The sequence below is a fragment of the Hippocampus comes genome, unplaced genomic scaffold (assembly GCF_001891065.2).
Source record: "Hippocampus comes isolate QL1 unplaced genomic scaffold, H_comes_QL1_v1.1 scaffold1, whole genome shotgun sequence".
NCBI lineage: Eukaryota > Metazoa > Chordata > Actinopteri > Syngnathiformes > Syngnathidae > Hippocampus > Hippocampus comes.
In genome coordinates, this window is record NW_017805010.1 from 2,047,495 (window position 1) to 2,064,880 (window position 17,386).

At 44.8% G+C, this 17,386-nt stretch overlaps 1 protein-coding gene across 5 annotated transcripts in view; it reads left to right on the forward strand.

The window, feature by feature from the left end:
• Nucleotides 1-17,386, forward strand: part of rerea (arginine-glutamic acid dipeptide (RE) repeats a) — a 148,262-nt gene that overhangs the window by 68,224 nt on the left and 62,652 nt on the right. For 4 of the 5 annotated variants that reach the window (XM_019863014.1, XM_019863015.1, XM_019863013.1 and 1 more), the window contains 2 exons: nt 7,068-7,572; nt 16,715-16,785. In XM_019863014.1, the coding sequence (XP_019718573.1) occupies nt 7,212-7,572; nt 16,715-16,785 (432 nt within the window). In that variant the 5' untranslated portion in view covers nt 7,068-7,211. Of the gene's footprint in view, nt 1-2,304; nt 2,327-7,067; nt 7,573-16,714; nt 16,786-17,386 lie in introns of those variants that run through there. The other variant, XM_019863016.1, reaches the window with a different exon arrangement.

Consider the following 17,386-nt stretch of genomic DNA (forward strand, 5'->3'; position numbering starts at 1 on the left):
AAAAAAAATTTAAAGAAAAAAGTATATTTTTTTTTTTTTTTTTTTTTTTTTTTTTAATTGTACGACGTACTATCACGACAGTCACACGTTGACGACAAAGCGAACTAAATTTCCCGCTGCACTGATTGGACAAGCAATGTCATGTGATCATCTGCAGCCAGTGATGGCCAAGCGGGCGTGTCATAACTAATTAACATGTTGAGTCACGTGTGTCTTACCCTCCATGGCAGAGGCTCCGTCGAACCCCTGAGACCGACTCACCAAACCCCTTTGGTTCGATCGAACCCAGGTTAAGAACCACTGATATATATTCATATAATGTGTGTGTGCGTGCGTGTGGCCGGTGTCTTTGTGGTATCGTACTAAAATGCCACTGCTGTTAGGGGGCCCAGTCCTGAACGCTCCATGTTTTACGATCTCTCTTCCGAGGATATGGGAGCACTGAGCTCAGATCCTGCTTGCTCCAGTAGTGTTTTTAGATCACTCTTGGCCACTTCCCACACGTTTTTTTTTTTTTTTACATGTGTGTGTAATGAGGAAGTAAAAACACATCCAGCAATATATAGCTCCCCATCAAGTCTATAGCTGTGCTTTATACATTGTGGCTATTTGTATGCGACGGTCACAACGAGGAGCTTCTTGATTTTCTCCTCATGTGCATTTCAGAGGGCGCACTCCTCATTGTCGAGGATCAGCGGCCACCACAGCTGAGACGGTGGGTGTCAAAGCTGAACACAGTGAATATTCCACTCCCCCACTGACTGCTTTCAGAAGCCATTCTTTTCATTGTGCAAGCAAACTGTCAAGCGGCGAAGGTTCGCCGACAGTTTCTTGCTGTGGCTCATACGCGATGATTTGTGAGTCATATCTGTGTTTGCGACAATACTGTTGCAGTAATATAGAGACGACCAGACAATGAAGACGTTCAGAAGATGAATCCTTTCTTTTATTGTTTTGAAAGGGTTATGGTTGGTTGAGTTATGAAAACGGGCTTCTCTAATTAGAGGTAATATCATCCTATGGTGGTATTATGTGATGTTGAATGGGGCATTTGTCCCTCAGCCACTCCCAACCATCTGCTCAATGATTGTGTGCAGTATTTCTCACAATGTAGCTCGCTAACATTATTTGGGGAACGGTTTTGTGCACCGGCCTAATAATTTTGTTGATAGGGGATGTTATCCAAGACAACTTTCAGTCCCCGCACTGGCCTGCCCTGCCAGTCTCAAGCCTACGAGCTGTCTTATCTGTCACGTCACTCTGGGTGGTAGCTTGAGGATGTAGGGCAACCTCATAAATAACATTCCTTCCCCTCACCACACTTATTTAGACTACCAGTCGTACTTGAACCGATGGATAAGATCATTCAGCTGACAGTGTGCTGCTGGATCCAAGAGAGAAAATTAGGGAGGTTTGATTGCTGAGCATCGAGAAGTGGCATTTTGGCGCATTTCGCACGTGTCCGCAGTGTCATTGTACATCTCATGTCCTTTGTTTCTTCGCTCAAAATAGAAACAGACTTCTTGAAGCATATTCCCCTGCTAAAAGGCCATCCCAAAGAGCTAAAGAGGAACTCAATTAAGAGTCACATTCATGATCACGCTTTTGGCCACCACATGCCTCGCATTCTCTGCTTTCCTCTTATCAATGGCATGGGATAAAGAGGCCCTTTAACTGGTCTCAAGAGTGTCTCATTTCGAAGAGAAGGGAGATGTAACCATGCCCGCAGCCTTGGCATTTCCCTCCGGAGCCTCATGAAAACGTGGCACCTCGTGAAAACCCTCTGAGCTGCTCAAATGGATCTCGTGCTCGTACCGCCTGAGCATGCACTGCAAGCGACTATCTTAAAGTAGCCACTATCGGGGTCGCGGGCATGTTCTGTACAAAATACAGATCATTGTACCACAGCATCCCCCTCCCTTAGACCATTTGACGACCTCTTGGCAAACACACAAAGGCCACGTTATGAGACACGAAAAAGACCCCTCGGTTACCTCTTTTCTAGCCCGCGTATTTGGTCAAATGAAAGCGTGTTGGAATCCCTCCAAAGAAAGCCACTTTGGTTTGTGTTTTGCGCATGCTCTATCAGCAAGGAATCTTGGTCTTTGAAGTACAGGAAATACCCGCTTATTTGCCAGTAGCGTGGCTAACTTGAATACATTGATTTCTCAGCGGCATTTTCACTTTCTTTTCCGTCTCCGCTTTTCTGTGAAAAGACACAGTTTGTACATGGACACACATCAATGTGTGTGTGTTTATACGTCCGTGCGTCTAGTGCGCAACACATTTTTGGAGCAAGGAGGAAAATGACTGCTTTGTTCCTGTGGTGAGTCACATGAATACAATGTGTTCTATTGACAGTAGAAAGTAAGAAGTGGAAATGATGTCTATTGGCTTCATGACATCTGTATATCGCCTGTTTCGATCGGGATTGATCACAGCGACTTTGTATATGCGAGTACCTCTGTTTGCTAAGGCATGTAAAAGGGTGATCCGGAATGTTTCGGAAACCAGAATTTTTGATCTGAACATGGATATTGACTGGATGTAAATGTAGTTGCTCACACACACACACACACACACACACACACACACACACACACACACACACACACACACACACACACACACACACACACCAGGAAGTAGAAAATGATTTTGTCTTCTTGGAGAGATGGAGGAGCGGCTTAAACCTTGTGGTGCACACAGTCTGATCCTTATCAACGTGAGGTGGAAAGCACTCGACTGCAGATACTTGTGTAGTCTATTACAACACACACATCACATTTCACATGCACAGATAAGGCACACTTTAGGAATAGTCTCGTATTAATCATTGTAGACACCTCCTTTACTGCATTTCCCCTCCAAAGAGGTTCTGTTTTTTTTTTTTTATAATCACTATTTTGTTTCTCACCTTGACTTTGCATGTATCTTTGTGTGTGTTGCAACATTTAGGCATAAGCAGAAGTATAACATTTTTAGGAGTTGGAACCAAGTACTGATTAGGACGGATATTTGAGTTATATGGGGACCAAATTTGGGTGGGGGTGGGGGGGTGTCAAGAGTGTTTTTAAAAGGATGGGAAAAATTTCCCTTTGACGTCTAAAAGCGTCAATTAACGCATAGTCCCCGCCTCCCCATGACGTCTAAAGGCTTCAATCACGTTTTTGTCATGGGGGAGGGTGCAAGAGAGTCTGAGGCAACTTCTCACTGAAGGAACAGGCTTGACTGCAATGTTAAATAGTAAAAAAAAATGGCCAGCAGGTGGCAGTGGTGCAAAAGTCCACCAGGATCATGCCGCAGAAGTAGTAGAGGGGGTGTGATAGTGGAGTAGTGGCGGATGTGGATAGTGGATTGGAATATTAGCAGCTAGCAAGTTATTGAGGTATTTGAGCTGTCACAAAAGCAAAAAATAGTGTCAAATACTTGAAATGCATGCTTGAAATGCATGCTTTTACAAAAAGCTAATTTTCTCAGGATTTCTGAAGAAAAATCAGCCTTTTCCATAAAATTTAACAATTTTCTAATGCTGATTGCCAACGAATGGAGAAAGATAGAAACAACCTTTTTTTCTGCTGAAAGAAGAGAGTCACACCTTTCTTCTGACAGGTCGCATGTTTATTTAGCCGTAGAACAGACAATTCTGTGGGCCTTGCAAATCAGTCAAAATTCAGTAAAATGTGAGGGATTGAGGGGGTTGCTCCAGTGAAAAAGGGTGGTGGTAGTCAACGAGTTAATGTTCTGATAGCCTCACTGCCAATGTTATACTGAGCCGGGCAGTGCATTTCCGGAGGAGCTCCCTTCGCTGAAGCCGTGTTCTTCTTTGTATTCTTCAAATGAGTTTAGACCTGAAGTGCCTCTTCTGGTTGCAGCCAACTGCACCCCATTTCAATTTCAGTTTCCCACAAGACATGACCACCAATCATTTCCACTTAATCGACCATTATTTTTATATATAATGACTCAGTTATCAGGCTCATCCCTGGTGCTGTTCCGTATAAGGATTCTTGTGCCTTGGAAATAATGCACAACAATCGCCGGTCAGAGTGCTGTTGCACTTTGCATGGAAGTTGCGGTGATTGAAACGGATTAATCGACTACTTTTGCCCAATCAATCTCAGGAGATACCCACCAAACTCACTTAAGATCAACATGGCACAGTTGTGAACAAGCAGAGGGGAGGTTGTTGGCCATTTGTCAGTGAATTAAAAGACAACAGAAGCAGACAAGTTTCTTGGCCCTGCCAAGCAACCTAAAACGCAGGGCTCTTGAGAATCAAGCAAGATGTGATTACACAAGGTAAGACAAAAGGCGGTGAGTGCAGGCACCACAAAGAATCCCTGGTGAAGTGCCCTACACTGTACCTCCAGCTGAGCCTTTCATTGGGCGCCTGCTTCTTGGTGGCTTGGATGACAGCTCAAATTAGATCTCACTCACTGAGTAATGGATCGGAGCTGACAAAAACCTGCTGCATTTCCACAACATTCCAGCCAGCATCCGCTCACTGCCGAGGATCATGTTGGTATCTTCACGCTAGGATTGTTTATCTGTCATCTGTATTCGTGGGAGTATTTTGTTCTGTCCCTTTGTAAAGTCGTCGGCAATCGCAGTTCTACCAAAGAATATTCCATGATGGCATGGCGGGAGAGCTTTACCCCCTACAACTAAACGCATTAAAGCCATTTTTTTAATTTTCTCGCTTTGGTTACTCAAGTTGAAAACAAGCACTCCGATTGTTGTTTATTCTTAGATGGGTTTTGGTTAAAATATCATGAAGATGATTTAATGACAGGGAGTAAATGAATAAAACATGGCTTTGTTTAAAAGATACGCAGGAGAAACTGGGGGATGGGAAGGTTTTGTAACCGAAACCTGCTGTGTGGCTATTGGGGGGGTTGATGTTTTAATCGAGCCACAAACTACATGGCTGTCTCAGCCCAGAGGACTCATTTAAAAAGACTCCGGGAAGAGAAAAATGTAGTCGAGCCCCCCCTTGACTCCGTTGCACTAATGTAAATGGTGGATTAGGCATCGTTGTCTGGGACCCCTTTAACTCCTCTCCAGCCACTGTCCCCCTCCTTCTCTTTTCCATTAAGACAGCTGGTATCTTTCAAAAGGTCCTGGCCCTGTGATTGATGTGTAATAGCTCCAAGGCTCACCTGCCCCCTCACGCCGCTGCTTTCCACAAAGCACTTTGTTTCTCGGCGAGTGGGCGGAGAGCCGCCTTTCTCGCCTTCACCGTCTGCTCCACGTCTTTCTCCTGCTCTATCAAGCATCACTCCACTAGGACTCTTCACCGTTACGACTTCACAGCGACTCGCCTCGGCCGCGGTCGGCTTCAAACCGCTCTTTTTAAGCTACTCCGCGCTCCGGCTTCAGATGAGCGTGGCTTTTGCGGCACCTTTTGAAATACTGCAAACTGAACCGTTTTCCCTCTCTCCGGGGGTGACTTTATACATCAAGGATGCCATGAGCGTAGTACAAAGGATACAGAGAATTTGGATTGTTTCCAAGTCAATCCATATGAAAACTCATGGCACCCAGATTGTAAAGATCTTTAGTGAGCCTGTAACTTCAAAGTGGAATGGCCTAGCCCTCAAATTGTAACGTTGTTGGTTTCGCAGAAAGAGGCTTATGTTTCTAATTAGAGGAGAGAAGAGGTGCTTAACTCATACACTGATTCTGGCGGCCCCCAGGATTAGGGCCGTGCTATCAAATGCAGCAGTCATCAGTGTTTTCATGTTCCTCACACCTGACAAGACAAGCTACTGGATATGGACACTTCAGGAGGCCCAGGGGGCAGTTTCGAAGGTGTCACACACACATGCACCGAAGTCTCCCGAGCCCCTTGGATATCATGCGCGCATTAATGCGTCCCCCGCGCGTGCAGGCTGGCAGCCTCGTGGTCGCCGTGGTAACTCATCATTAGGTGATTAATGGGGCTGTGACGAGGCTGCGGTTTAATCAGGCCCGGTGTTTGCGAGCAAGCCGACAACAGGAGCAGCTGCCCTGTCAGTTGGTGTCTGCTCACAAAGTGACAGCACCCGCTGCTTCGGAGCATGGTCGTCACCAAACACCTCTCGTGTGTGTGTGTGTGTGTGTGTGTGTGTGTGTGTGTGTGTGTGTGTGTGTGTGTGTGTGTGTTTCTAATTTCACAACTTCGACTGTAAATGGTTTTTCATCACAGACTTGCTGCCATTCCATCCTCTGCGCTCTGCTATCAGAGCCATGGTAACACAGGTTGCCTTTTCCCGCGTGGGACTGTAATAACTACTTCCTGTTAATTTGTTGCTGTGGGGTTAGTGAGGGCAACACAGGTGTTAAGCGTTGAGCCCGCTTTCAGGTGTCGTACGAGTTGTGCACACAGCAGGCTTCTTCAACCTTGCCCACTCGGAGGCTTTCATTATGCTACCAAAAAGGATGTTTTTGGGATAGCTGAAAATGGCCCATTTCCTTACCTACTGGATTGCTGCGTTCTTCCCTCCAGACCTGTCATTTGACATTAACACAGTGGTGGCTGTGGCGAAGGCCTTGGATTGAGCCACAGTCCAGTAAGCCAGAGTACACACACACATCCACAGCAAACAGGATTCGGTCCGGTGTCATTACAGATGGTTTGCAGAGAAGCTGGCCAGCGAACTGTCAGTGAGTTTCATGCTGTTCGCTGCTGTGCTGTTTATACTGAACCCCCCTCCCGACACGTTTATTGGCTGCTAGCCTCATCCTCCATGTTTTGTTTTAGTTATTCGGCTCTGACCTTCATTTAATATGTTCTGACTTTCTTTTCAACATCCTTTTACTGTGTACACATCCTAATTCCGCGTTAAGAGATGGCAAATGTTTTAGCAGGACGCGAGAAGGTTCTGCCCGTTTGATAAAGCTGCTCTCACAAGTGTTAATGACTGCGGAGGATGTTGCCAACAATTAATGCGAGCCTCCCCAGTCGCCTGCCCTCTTGGAGCAATCTTGTACTGCTCATGCACAAACTATTAACTTCTGCCCAGCAAAGATGATGCTCACTCTTGTTTTCTTCTACCTCTTTTCTCCCCCCCCCCCCCATACAGGTTTTCTGAAACTCTGGGGTTGTTGGTGTGGCCAAATTTTCCCTGGATTTGACTAGTAAATTCAGAAGACTGAAGCCCAGGCTCACAGTCTACCTTTCACGGAGGCCCAGCCGTGAGAGGACTGAGGAAGGCACGTGGCGGATCATGACGGCTGACAAAGAAAAGGAGAGGGAGAAAGAGCGGGACAGAGACAGAGATCGGGACAGGGACAAGAGGGAGTCCGGGAAGTCCCGCCGACAAGACGGCGAACGGGGCGAGAGCGAGAGCTCCAGGCCCAGGCGCAGTTGTACGCTGGAAGGCGGCGCCAAGAACTATGCAGAGAGCGAACACAGCGAGGATGAGGACAATGACAATGGCAGCACAGGTGGAGGCAGCGGCACGGCCGAGGAGGCCGGCAAGAAGGGCAAGAAAAAGATGCCCAAGAAGAAGTCCCGCTACGAGCGCACAGAGAACGGAGAAATCACATCCTTCATCACAGAAGACGATGTTGTTTACAGACCAGGAGGTAAGTCCTTGTCCCGTCTAATCTAATTATCAGCAGGGGGCCAGCATAGCCGCATGGCCGCTGAGTAAATGTAATAAGCCCAGTCAGTCCCCATTCATCAAACTCCCATTACGAACATCATCTTAAACAACGTGAGAAACAATGCGCTCTCATTTCTTGCTGTCCCGCATTGTTGTTGACACAAATAAAAACGAATAAAAGTGTGCCCTTTACAATTTTGCTATTTACAGTTTGCAACGACGAGCTCAGGCTAAAAGGCCAGTGCATCATGCAATCAATTCCAAGTTGAGCCCTCTATGTGCTTTGTCTCAGGCTGAGTCAATAAAGCAAAGTGGTACTTCAATAGATGTGATAGTGGCGGCGGCCACAATAATGACTTTATCCAAACATTATCGAACTCACCGGAAAGTATGCTTTCTCCTTGCGAAACCCTAAGCTGTTTTAATATCGGGCGGGCTCTTTGCGGTATGGACTGGGCAAAATCACCAACCGTTTATTGAAACAAATCCATTCATGTTCCTACTGAAGCAGTTGTATGTTGAATGTCCACGTTTTCAGACAGCCTGCGTTTGCTTTGCATCTAGTAGTTTCCCTTGTCTCCGTTGACCTTCATCCGATCTCTTGTTCTCTTTTCAAATGTTAAATTGCAAACAAGGTCAAGTAGTAGGCTGTTTGCATACTAAAGAAAAAGAGAAGGGAACCTAAACCCTTGTGTTCGACACGTTACCACACAATCGCTTCCTTTTTTCCACGAGCCGCAAGAATGACGCCGTGAATGCTGTAAAACAGCCCGCTGTGACTGTTAGCTGAATCATGTCTGCGTTGTCAATAGCGATACTCAAACCAGCAGACTCCACTGAAACTATACCCGCCTATTGCTCTCTTTTCACATCTCTTTCTAATAATCTGCACACATTCCACAGAAACCTTTTTTTCCCATGTTCAGTCGACAGAACACACCAAGGCTTTGTCTCATAATTCAACCATGCGGATGGTGGGGGTGGGTAAGGGGGATTGACAAAGAAAAAAAAAAACGTAAGCAGTCAGTCACATCAATGAAACATTCAAAAGGCACATAAACAAAGTCGAGCGTCTCAGTGGATTAGCCCTGCCGAATCGTCATATTTCCACATCGGAGTGAAGCCCGTGCCGGCTTGCTTGATGGAGAATATTTATGTTTCCTGTCTTCTTCTTCAATTAGCTTGACAGGTCGAGAGCTGCTTGGTTGTCACAACCTTTCCCCCTCCGCTCCCTTGGCTCCCTCCACACTCTAGTTGCTAGGCTGTCTTCGATCAGGGATGAGCTGCTACACCAGTATGCAATTTACCACCTATTGTCAACACGGAAGATCCTCCACCTCAGTAACTGACCTCCTGCTGTCTCCTTTGCTTATTGTTCAAGTGATAAGCTCTGTGTGTGAGTGCATTGAGTGTTTTCCTACTCCCGCTTGCGAGCAGCCTTCTTGCAATCAGATTTGATGTGCGCAGCTTAGACAGGCACAAAGCCTGCGTTGGATTATGCTTTACTAAATGTTAAATCCCTTTATAGCCGTCTAGTGACACACAATATGTAAAACTGACCACCCTGGGTGAGGGATTTGCACAGCCTCCCACTGGAGGAGAGGGACTGGGATGAGAGGAGGAAAACAAAAACCACTGTACACGAAACATCCCCAAACGGTGTTTTGATTCCTTTCTATATCATCAAGTGCACATTTCTGTTGTCACATAAGGTGAGCTAGTATTGAAATAGTCTTCACAGTCCCAATTTCCAGCCACCCGCGCAGCTTAGCCTCTCTATCCCTGTGAGATTGGTTCAGGCGGCTTAGAGTTGACTGGATGGAAAAGGCTGGAAGAAGATGAGCAATCGGCTGCTAGGTAGTCCTGCAGCTAACACTAGCTTTGCTGCAGTTTAAAGAGATGAAGCTGTGCATGCGCGAGATGGTGTCCTGCCTTGTTGTATGCTTGAGCGGAAGCGGGTCCCATCCAGTGCAAGCAGACACGCCAAATCAATCGGTACCCTGTGGCTTAGCCTTCTCCGATAGGCACCTCCAGAGCCCCGAACTCAGTTTATCGATCCTCTCTCTGGAGATTATTTAAATAGCCAGAAGCAGATTAGCTGTACTGTTGGACACAGAGGCACACAGTGAGGCAATAGACAGTTGTGAAAATTCACAAGTACACGACATCGCACGGTGTGGACAATGTTTGAGTAGGTTTTTTTGGGGGGTCCTGTTCTATTATGTGGTGTCATATACACACAGCAACCACACTACTCCCTTGTCTTCAGCAAAACGGCATTTGGTGCTGCGGGTGGCAGACTGCCATAGCATGCTGCCTTCCTTCCGAATTTACTCCCTTTTGGCGGCTCTGTTTAAAATGGCGAGAGCTAATGGAAACCACCTGCCCTCCCCATCTCACTCTGCACCCCCGTGTATGTCGCACAACATGGCTGCCTCACTGTTGGTAGATGGGCTTGCTCTGGCTCAGATAAAGACAATTATTGATTTCATTTCGTCAATTGCCGTCAGAGAGGCAGATTATAGTCGCGACAGCGCTTTATAAAGTGTGCGTGAGTGAGATTGCGGGGCTCATCAGTAGAAAAACACTTGGTGTGTGCACGGGTGTTTAGGTGACTTGATGTGGACGGCTGGCGCGTTTTGCCGCAGCTGCCATAGCGCTCAGGAGTGCGTGTGTGTCACTCTGTGTGTCATGTGCACACACATTAAGCTGTGCAATTTGAGTATGTTTGACACACAGCGCTGTATAACAGGCCCCTTTTTCTCCCTTACACTCAGAAACAACTGTTGGCAGTGACACGGAGCGTGTGCCGCCAATGATTTAGCTCTATTCGGAATGTATGACCTATTGTATGAGTGGAGTAGTTTTTGTATCAGGGCGTATGCTGTTATTTGTCAACATCATCTTAATCACTGAATTTAATATTTTACTTGAAAAAAAAATATTCATAGCATGGCAACATTCTCATAGTACTGCTTTGTTGTTGCTTTCCAAACAATCAAGAAAATCTCTCCAGTTTTCTCCCGAGTATGGATTCCTCTTGAAGAGCCAGTGTAATGTGGTTCAGTACGAGAAGGGCCACTATTTCACGAGCCAGGACACCATTTGGGCTTCGAGCCAGATATGCACAGCACATCTCGAGTCAAGCTGTTGATCAGCTCGCTGTTTCCAGACAGCCTAACAAGGGGGACAAGCCCTTCAAGTCATCTTGTGTTGAAACACAACAGTGTGTAGCTTGTCCCTAAAGTGCATAGATCTATTTTTAAAAACCTTGTCTTCTCTCCCACGTCTCCCCACGCTGGCGACTCTTGGGAAAGAGGTTTTTAGTGAAATTCAACCACCTGCCGCCTGTTAAAAGAGAGAATGTGGTTTTGCTGAGCGGAAAAAGTGGGGGTGGGCGGGTGTCAAAGAGCCTCTGTTCTCTCATCGGAGCTCAGTCAGCTGTAAGCCTGCCCTGTTGCAAGGGGGTTGACAATTTGGCCTGCAAGGTATTTGCCACTCATTTTCCAGTCAGAGCCAAAGCTGTAATAGTTTTGCAATTTTCAATGTCATTAGTTTTTAGTTTGTGTTGAATTTTGTTTTTTAAATTTGGTTTTATTGATTTTTCAGAGTGTTAATTAGTTCTAGTTCTTTTTTTAATATTTTGTTTTAATTTAGTTTTTATTCTTTTATTGATTTTTTTTTATTTGTAAATTTCTTGTTTGCAAGATTTTAAAAATAAACCATGTATAGTGTCCTAAAAAGTCAACAAAAATACTTTAAAAACAACCAAATTCATAATAGTGCTTCCAAAGTATATATATTAAAAACATTCTTATATATATATATATATATATATATACTTTTAAAACTTTAAAAAGGACATTTTTGCTGTAATTATAGTTTGCTTTCATTAGTTTTGTAAAAATAATGTTTAGTTTCAGTTAGTTTCCATTTTTGAAGAGCATTTTTGTTTTCATTTTATTTCGTTCACAAAAATGTTTTTTTTTTTTAAATTTTAGTTGTAGTTATTTCATCATTTTTCATGAACTAAAATAACTTTGGCCAGAACAAGGAAGAACGGTTGGTCTGAAGCTCAGAGGGAGTGTGTCTGTGCACCTCCAGACCTTTATTACCTGTCGGCCCATCCCACTGGGATAACACAGCAAGAAGTGGCACAAGGCACCAACGGAGCTTATAAACACATCCTTTCGTCTGGGTTGCTGTCCAAACTAAATATTTGTCATGTGGACAAAAACATGCTTGGTGTTTCGTTGAAAGATTTCAATTCAGAGTGTTGCTGACAACCGCAAATCAACAGTAAGGATACGTTTGTTTGTTTGTTTTTTTTTTTTGTGTATGTTTTGCCCTTTGGTGACACTTAATCTATATTAAAGTGTTGAACTGGGCAAATAAAAGATTAAAGCCCAGCTGACTGTGCTGGAAGTGGGGTACATTCTGGACAGGCCACCGGGTAAATCTCATAGCAGTTATCTTTTTTCCAATTACTATTAATACTGTAATGTGCTGCGCTCTTTTCGGTTTTTAATCATGACCATCATCTCCCACAATATAAATGTATGCAACTGAAAGAACTGTGAATACAGGGCAGCAGGGAAGGCAAAGCGTTTCTAGACAGAGTTCGGCATGCTTCAAATGGCCCAATGTGAATCTGCTACAGCACAACAAGATGATGGGATCACCCGTATTATAGATTACTCAAACATGTGATTCATCATGCCAACGCTGTTATTGTTATTTTTTTTCCACTGCTATGATTGTTATTTTTTTCCACACTTGTTTCAGGAAACCATGCCGAGCCCCGCATAGGCTTGGTCATCAGTCTCTCTTCCTCACAGGCTTTCTGTTTTTTGTTAGTTTTTTTTTTTTTTTTTTTTTTGCCTGCTGGTCCTCTTCCACCCCTGTGGTTCGCTTATTGCATTTCTTTTGCGATTTAATTTTGGGATCAGTACACTCCAGGGGGATAGATCGTTGGCTATTAGTTGCGGATATTTATTCCATTTATTACCAGTTTCACTTTTGGCCCACGTGCAATTTTTACATGCCATTGTTATGCCATTTTTTGCCCATTCGGCATCATTAAAAAAAATTCCTCATCTTGGCGTTCACACTTGACAGGTTTGGTTCAGTTTAAAGGAACTTGTATTCATTTTACTAGTGTGCATTCTTAAATATGCCAATTAGTGTGAACACAGCCTGGGTAACTGACACCCTTCCGCTTTTGGTTTTGATTTTGAGCTGAATTATATAGCCAAGGCCCCATTTTGCATCCTAAATATGTGTTCTTTGCATTGTTTAACTAGCTATTGACATATTGCTGTCACGTTTTTTTGTTTGTTGGTTTGTTTGTTTTTTGCATTGCAATTTTTTTTCCGGTGTTGCTGCCCTCGCTACAAGAAACCCTATCTTGTTGCTTTCTAAAAAGAGCCGCTCACACCTCCCCCCTTCCTCTCTCCTGGAACGTTGCGGCAAATTAAACAGCATCCTATTTGCTCTGTAACAGAGAGAGTAGGACACAGCTCTTTAGCTGAGACGAGGTGTGTTTTAGATTAGGCACGCTTGGCAGCCATAAGAGAAAGCCTGGCTGAACAATGAGCCAGGCAGAGAAAAATGTTGTGTGTGTCAAAGTAATACATTGAATATCTGATCCCAGGAGTGACATTGTAATTAGCGAAGCGCTGATCAGTTCTCTGTAGAGAAATGATTATTTATCTCCCATGTTTTGAAAGACTGAACTTTGTTACCTTGCCTCCCAGCCTGGTTGAATTGTGTTCCGGTTAGCAGTTTTCTTGTAGGGTGGAGGCAAGTGAAAGAAATCAAACGAATGGCTGCTGAGGAAGTGAGAGCACTTGGCTACAAAGTCCGTGCTGTGGTTCTCCCTCCTTTTCACCTTTTGCGCACTACGTCACAGCCTTCGTCGGAATGCCCCCTGAGCCTTGACGGACGGCAAAATAACTGTTTGCGCCTGTTGATACCGTTGAAACTCCCGTAAAGCGTATAGTCCTGTATCCATTTATATAAGCGAATGGTCATATCTTGCTATGCGGTCGGATGTACTAGTAGACAAGGGTGTAAACCAAATTGGGCTTTTTATCACATACCCGCTGATGACGATAAAAGACGGCGGTGGATATCAGCAATCAACCGAAAGGGCTGACAGCCCTCAAAAGTATTCGAGGATTTGGAGCGATCATTTTTTTACTGGGTTAGTTGATCATTGTTCATATATTTTACTCATAATCATTAAATGACTGCATGCTGCTTTGGGCAAACATAGCACGCAATGTGTAAAAATAAAAAGAAATATGTCAGTTCGCATCATAAGCAAGTTTTACCTTCGCCATGACAAGCTATCTTGTCCCCCCCCCAATGTGAGCGTAGCATCTCGCGGTATGCGTCCAGACTTTTATAAGCTTTTAAATCAGCTCCAGTGTAAGGGGATACGGCATTGAAAACAAAATGATCAAGGTCGTGCACTGTAAATTCCGGCCAAGTTGGTGATTGTATTAAAACAGTGAACACAGCAGACAGCAGTGGAAGTGGTGGATGTCATGGCTAGATGGGCAAAAATAACTTGTAAAAATAAAATACAGTCGCTAAATCGCTCCGTTTTCCATCCACCTCAATTCGGCAGTCTTTAACTTTTGCCGTACGTCATGTTGCTCTCACGTGATCACGCGGCGTAGCTGCAACGGGTCACACCCTTCAAAACCCCCCTTGGGAAAAAAAAGAGGAAAAAACGACGCCTCCCCCTCAAATATAGACCCTGAGCCACCACCCAACATCCCCTCCCCTTTCTACTTCTCTACTTAGAGCCCAAATTTCTGGACAAAACATTTTGTTTTGTTTTTACCATCAGATTTGTTGAAATAGCTGTCACGCCAGCACAAAGAAACATATTTTGGAGCTAGCCGAGGGAATGAAATACAATATGCTATTGACATTCAAGCAACAGGCTCAAATGCTGTGAACGAAGCAGATCCAACCTACCCCTCATCCCCGCCACTGTTTTCTCTCGACCACTCATCTTTTTGACTCGCACTGTCTGATGTTTGATGCCTGTTGATATGAGCTTGTCTGTAGAAAGCTGATCCGGCCCCTCTAAATCAATGTGTGGGTGAAGTGAAGGGACACTAAACCCTAATTCCCCCGCTTTGACTCCTCAGTTACATGTCATCTCGCTCAGATTAGTCTCTTTTGTTCTCCCCACCCCACTCCAGCCGCTGCGCCTCTCCCCTTCCCTGCCTCCCTCCATCTTCCTCGTTTGGCCGCCTCTCTCAACATGCTCAGACACTGTGTCACTCACAGATCGCGCAGTAGTACTGATGGATATTTTCATTCATGCTATCTTGTAAATGACTTCCTGGGATGGTTGGGAGATGGCAGCAAAGAAGAGCGAGCTTTTGGGGGGAGATGAGGAGAGGGCAGCAGTGAGAGAGATATAATGCATCACTCAGAGCCAGTGAGGGTGATAACCCCCTCCTCCTTCTCACCCGCACTCTTCCAAACAGCTCATTCACCCTTTAGCAGATAACAAGCCCACCCCGGGGTTACAAACACACAAGCACAGACGCACGCACACACAGCCTCAAAACAAAGCCAGTGATGTCACAAGAGCGCTTGTATATTGACAGCCGCACCTCTATAAATGGGCTCTTGGCTGTAAGGGCCATTAAATATCTTTTGCCGCCCCTTTTTTTTCCCCCCCTTTTTGCAAGTGGTAAGATAAACCACCTCCAGATCAATAACTCAGCTGACACAAACATAAATAACAGAGACCGTGTGTCAGAGAAAACGCTTGCCGCACACCTTTTGTTGAGAGGAAGCTCGGAGCCATGGAGCAGCATGTCTTAATGATACTTGGTACAATGCGACTGACTGTAGCTTATTAAAACGTGGTTTTATGCATGGGCGCATGTATGCGGTGTTAATCTAGGAAGAAATAGCTCGTAAGAATTCAAATTCACTTTGTATGCAGTCAAAAGCATGATAGGAATTCGGATTACTGTATGTTCAGCATGGATGGTTGTCACATGACGGGATCTGCTTTGTGTAAAAAAAAAAAATGTTTTGAAAACTACTCAATCCATTAAGATTTTGGCCTTTGCGTGCAAATTATGTGCACTCCTGGAATGCAACCAACAAAGATTCTGTTGAGTCAGTCTACACCAGTTTACGGTCGAAAGAACACGACGATGTTGAGTTACAATTCAAAACAGACCTGGAGTATAACACGATTCCCTCATTTGTTGAGTACAACACTGGTGGAGCGCAGAACATTCAGATGGAGATTCTTTCATCTATCAATCCATCCGTTTTCTAATCCACTTATCCTCACGAGCGTCACGGGTGTGTAGGAGCCTATAGATTCTTTCATCCCCTTAAAATACTTGAAAAAATTTAAACTGTAATCCATGAGTCAGCTGCCTTTTTTTTTTTTTTTTAACTTTTGCACATTTTTCTAGCATGTGCGGCGCAAGGACCGCTGCAGGTGGAGCAGCCGCAATTAGGCCCCCCTAAATGTGTCCTCCTCTGTTCTTTCTTCAAGTGGTCCACTGTATTTTGCCGGCTGCAGCGAGAATGTTTTTTGTTCTGCAAAGGGGAGGGCGACCGTGGTTCATGACCCGGCTATACCACCAGTCCCCACCTCATTGCACATTTTGAGACAGATCAGATCTTTACGTTTGTGAGAGTTATTTAATTTGGCAGGGCGTGAATTTCCTTATTCCAGCAAAGCAAACTCACAGGATAGATCGACAGTGTAAAACTTGTACCTTTTCCAATCCAGGTTACGGTGGTGGGGGTGGTGGGGGCGGAGGGTGTTCAGGGTTAACGCCAGTATTGCGCTCGGATGTATAAATGGAGTGGAACAATGGCATAATTCCCCTTGGGCGTAATGTTTGCTTTGGAAAAGCAACCTTGTAGTGCTCCAAAAGTCCTTAATCCTATTACTCGCATTCCATTTGAATTTGACTCAATGAGAAAAAAAAAAAAAAAGTCTTTTCAGTAGAGGGAACAACACTCCAAATAATTTCTGACTGCGCCTGGCTGCATCAAAGCGCAAATGGCTTGGGAAGTGTGAAACATCTTCACTCTAACACACTTTTTATGTTTTCTTTCAGATTGTGTGTACATTGAGAGTCGCCGGCCCAACACTCCCTACTTCATTTGTAGCATTCAAGAGTTCAAACTGGTGAGTAATTTCATTCCCTCCTGTCGGTTTTGCTTTTGTGTGCTCACACTTAGGCTCCGAGGTGCCGGGAACATCGTGCAACTCCCAAAATCCGAGGAAGAGACTGCATGTTGAGCTGTGCTCTTTTCAAACAGTTGAACGTTGCAGGCTGGTGGAAATGCACTCATGCTGGAGTTCAACGAAACACGTTTGTCAGCGTGTTCACGAAATTAATTTGAGAGCGCTAATTCTCATTGAATTTCGTCTCCCAATTAAAATGGCCATTTACCTCTTTTGCTGACTCGTTCATGAAAACCGTGCTTGGCCAGTTTGGAAATGTGTAGTTAGCTGGCGACATGCTCCTTATTCAGTATAATACACAGACCTGCATCTCCAAAAGAGGCACTTTGTACACCTGCTACTGTCAGTGAGCTTTAGCTGTCTTTTCATAGATTGGCTGTTTCTACAGACCATTGAAGGGCTTGGTTAGTGTCAACTCACTCTCAGGGGACTCAAATAATGGCTACCAAAAGCCAGGGTCATGATGGGAGGTCAACTGAGAGGCTACACACACACACACACACACACACACACACACACACACACACACACACCCGAGTTT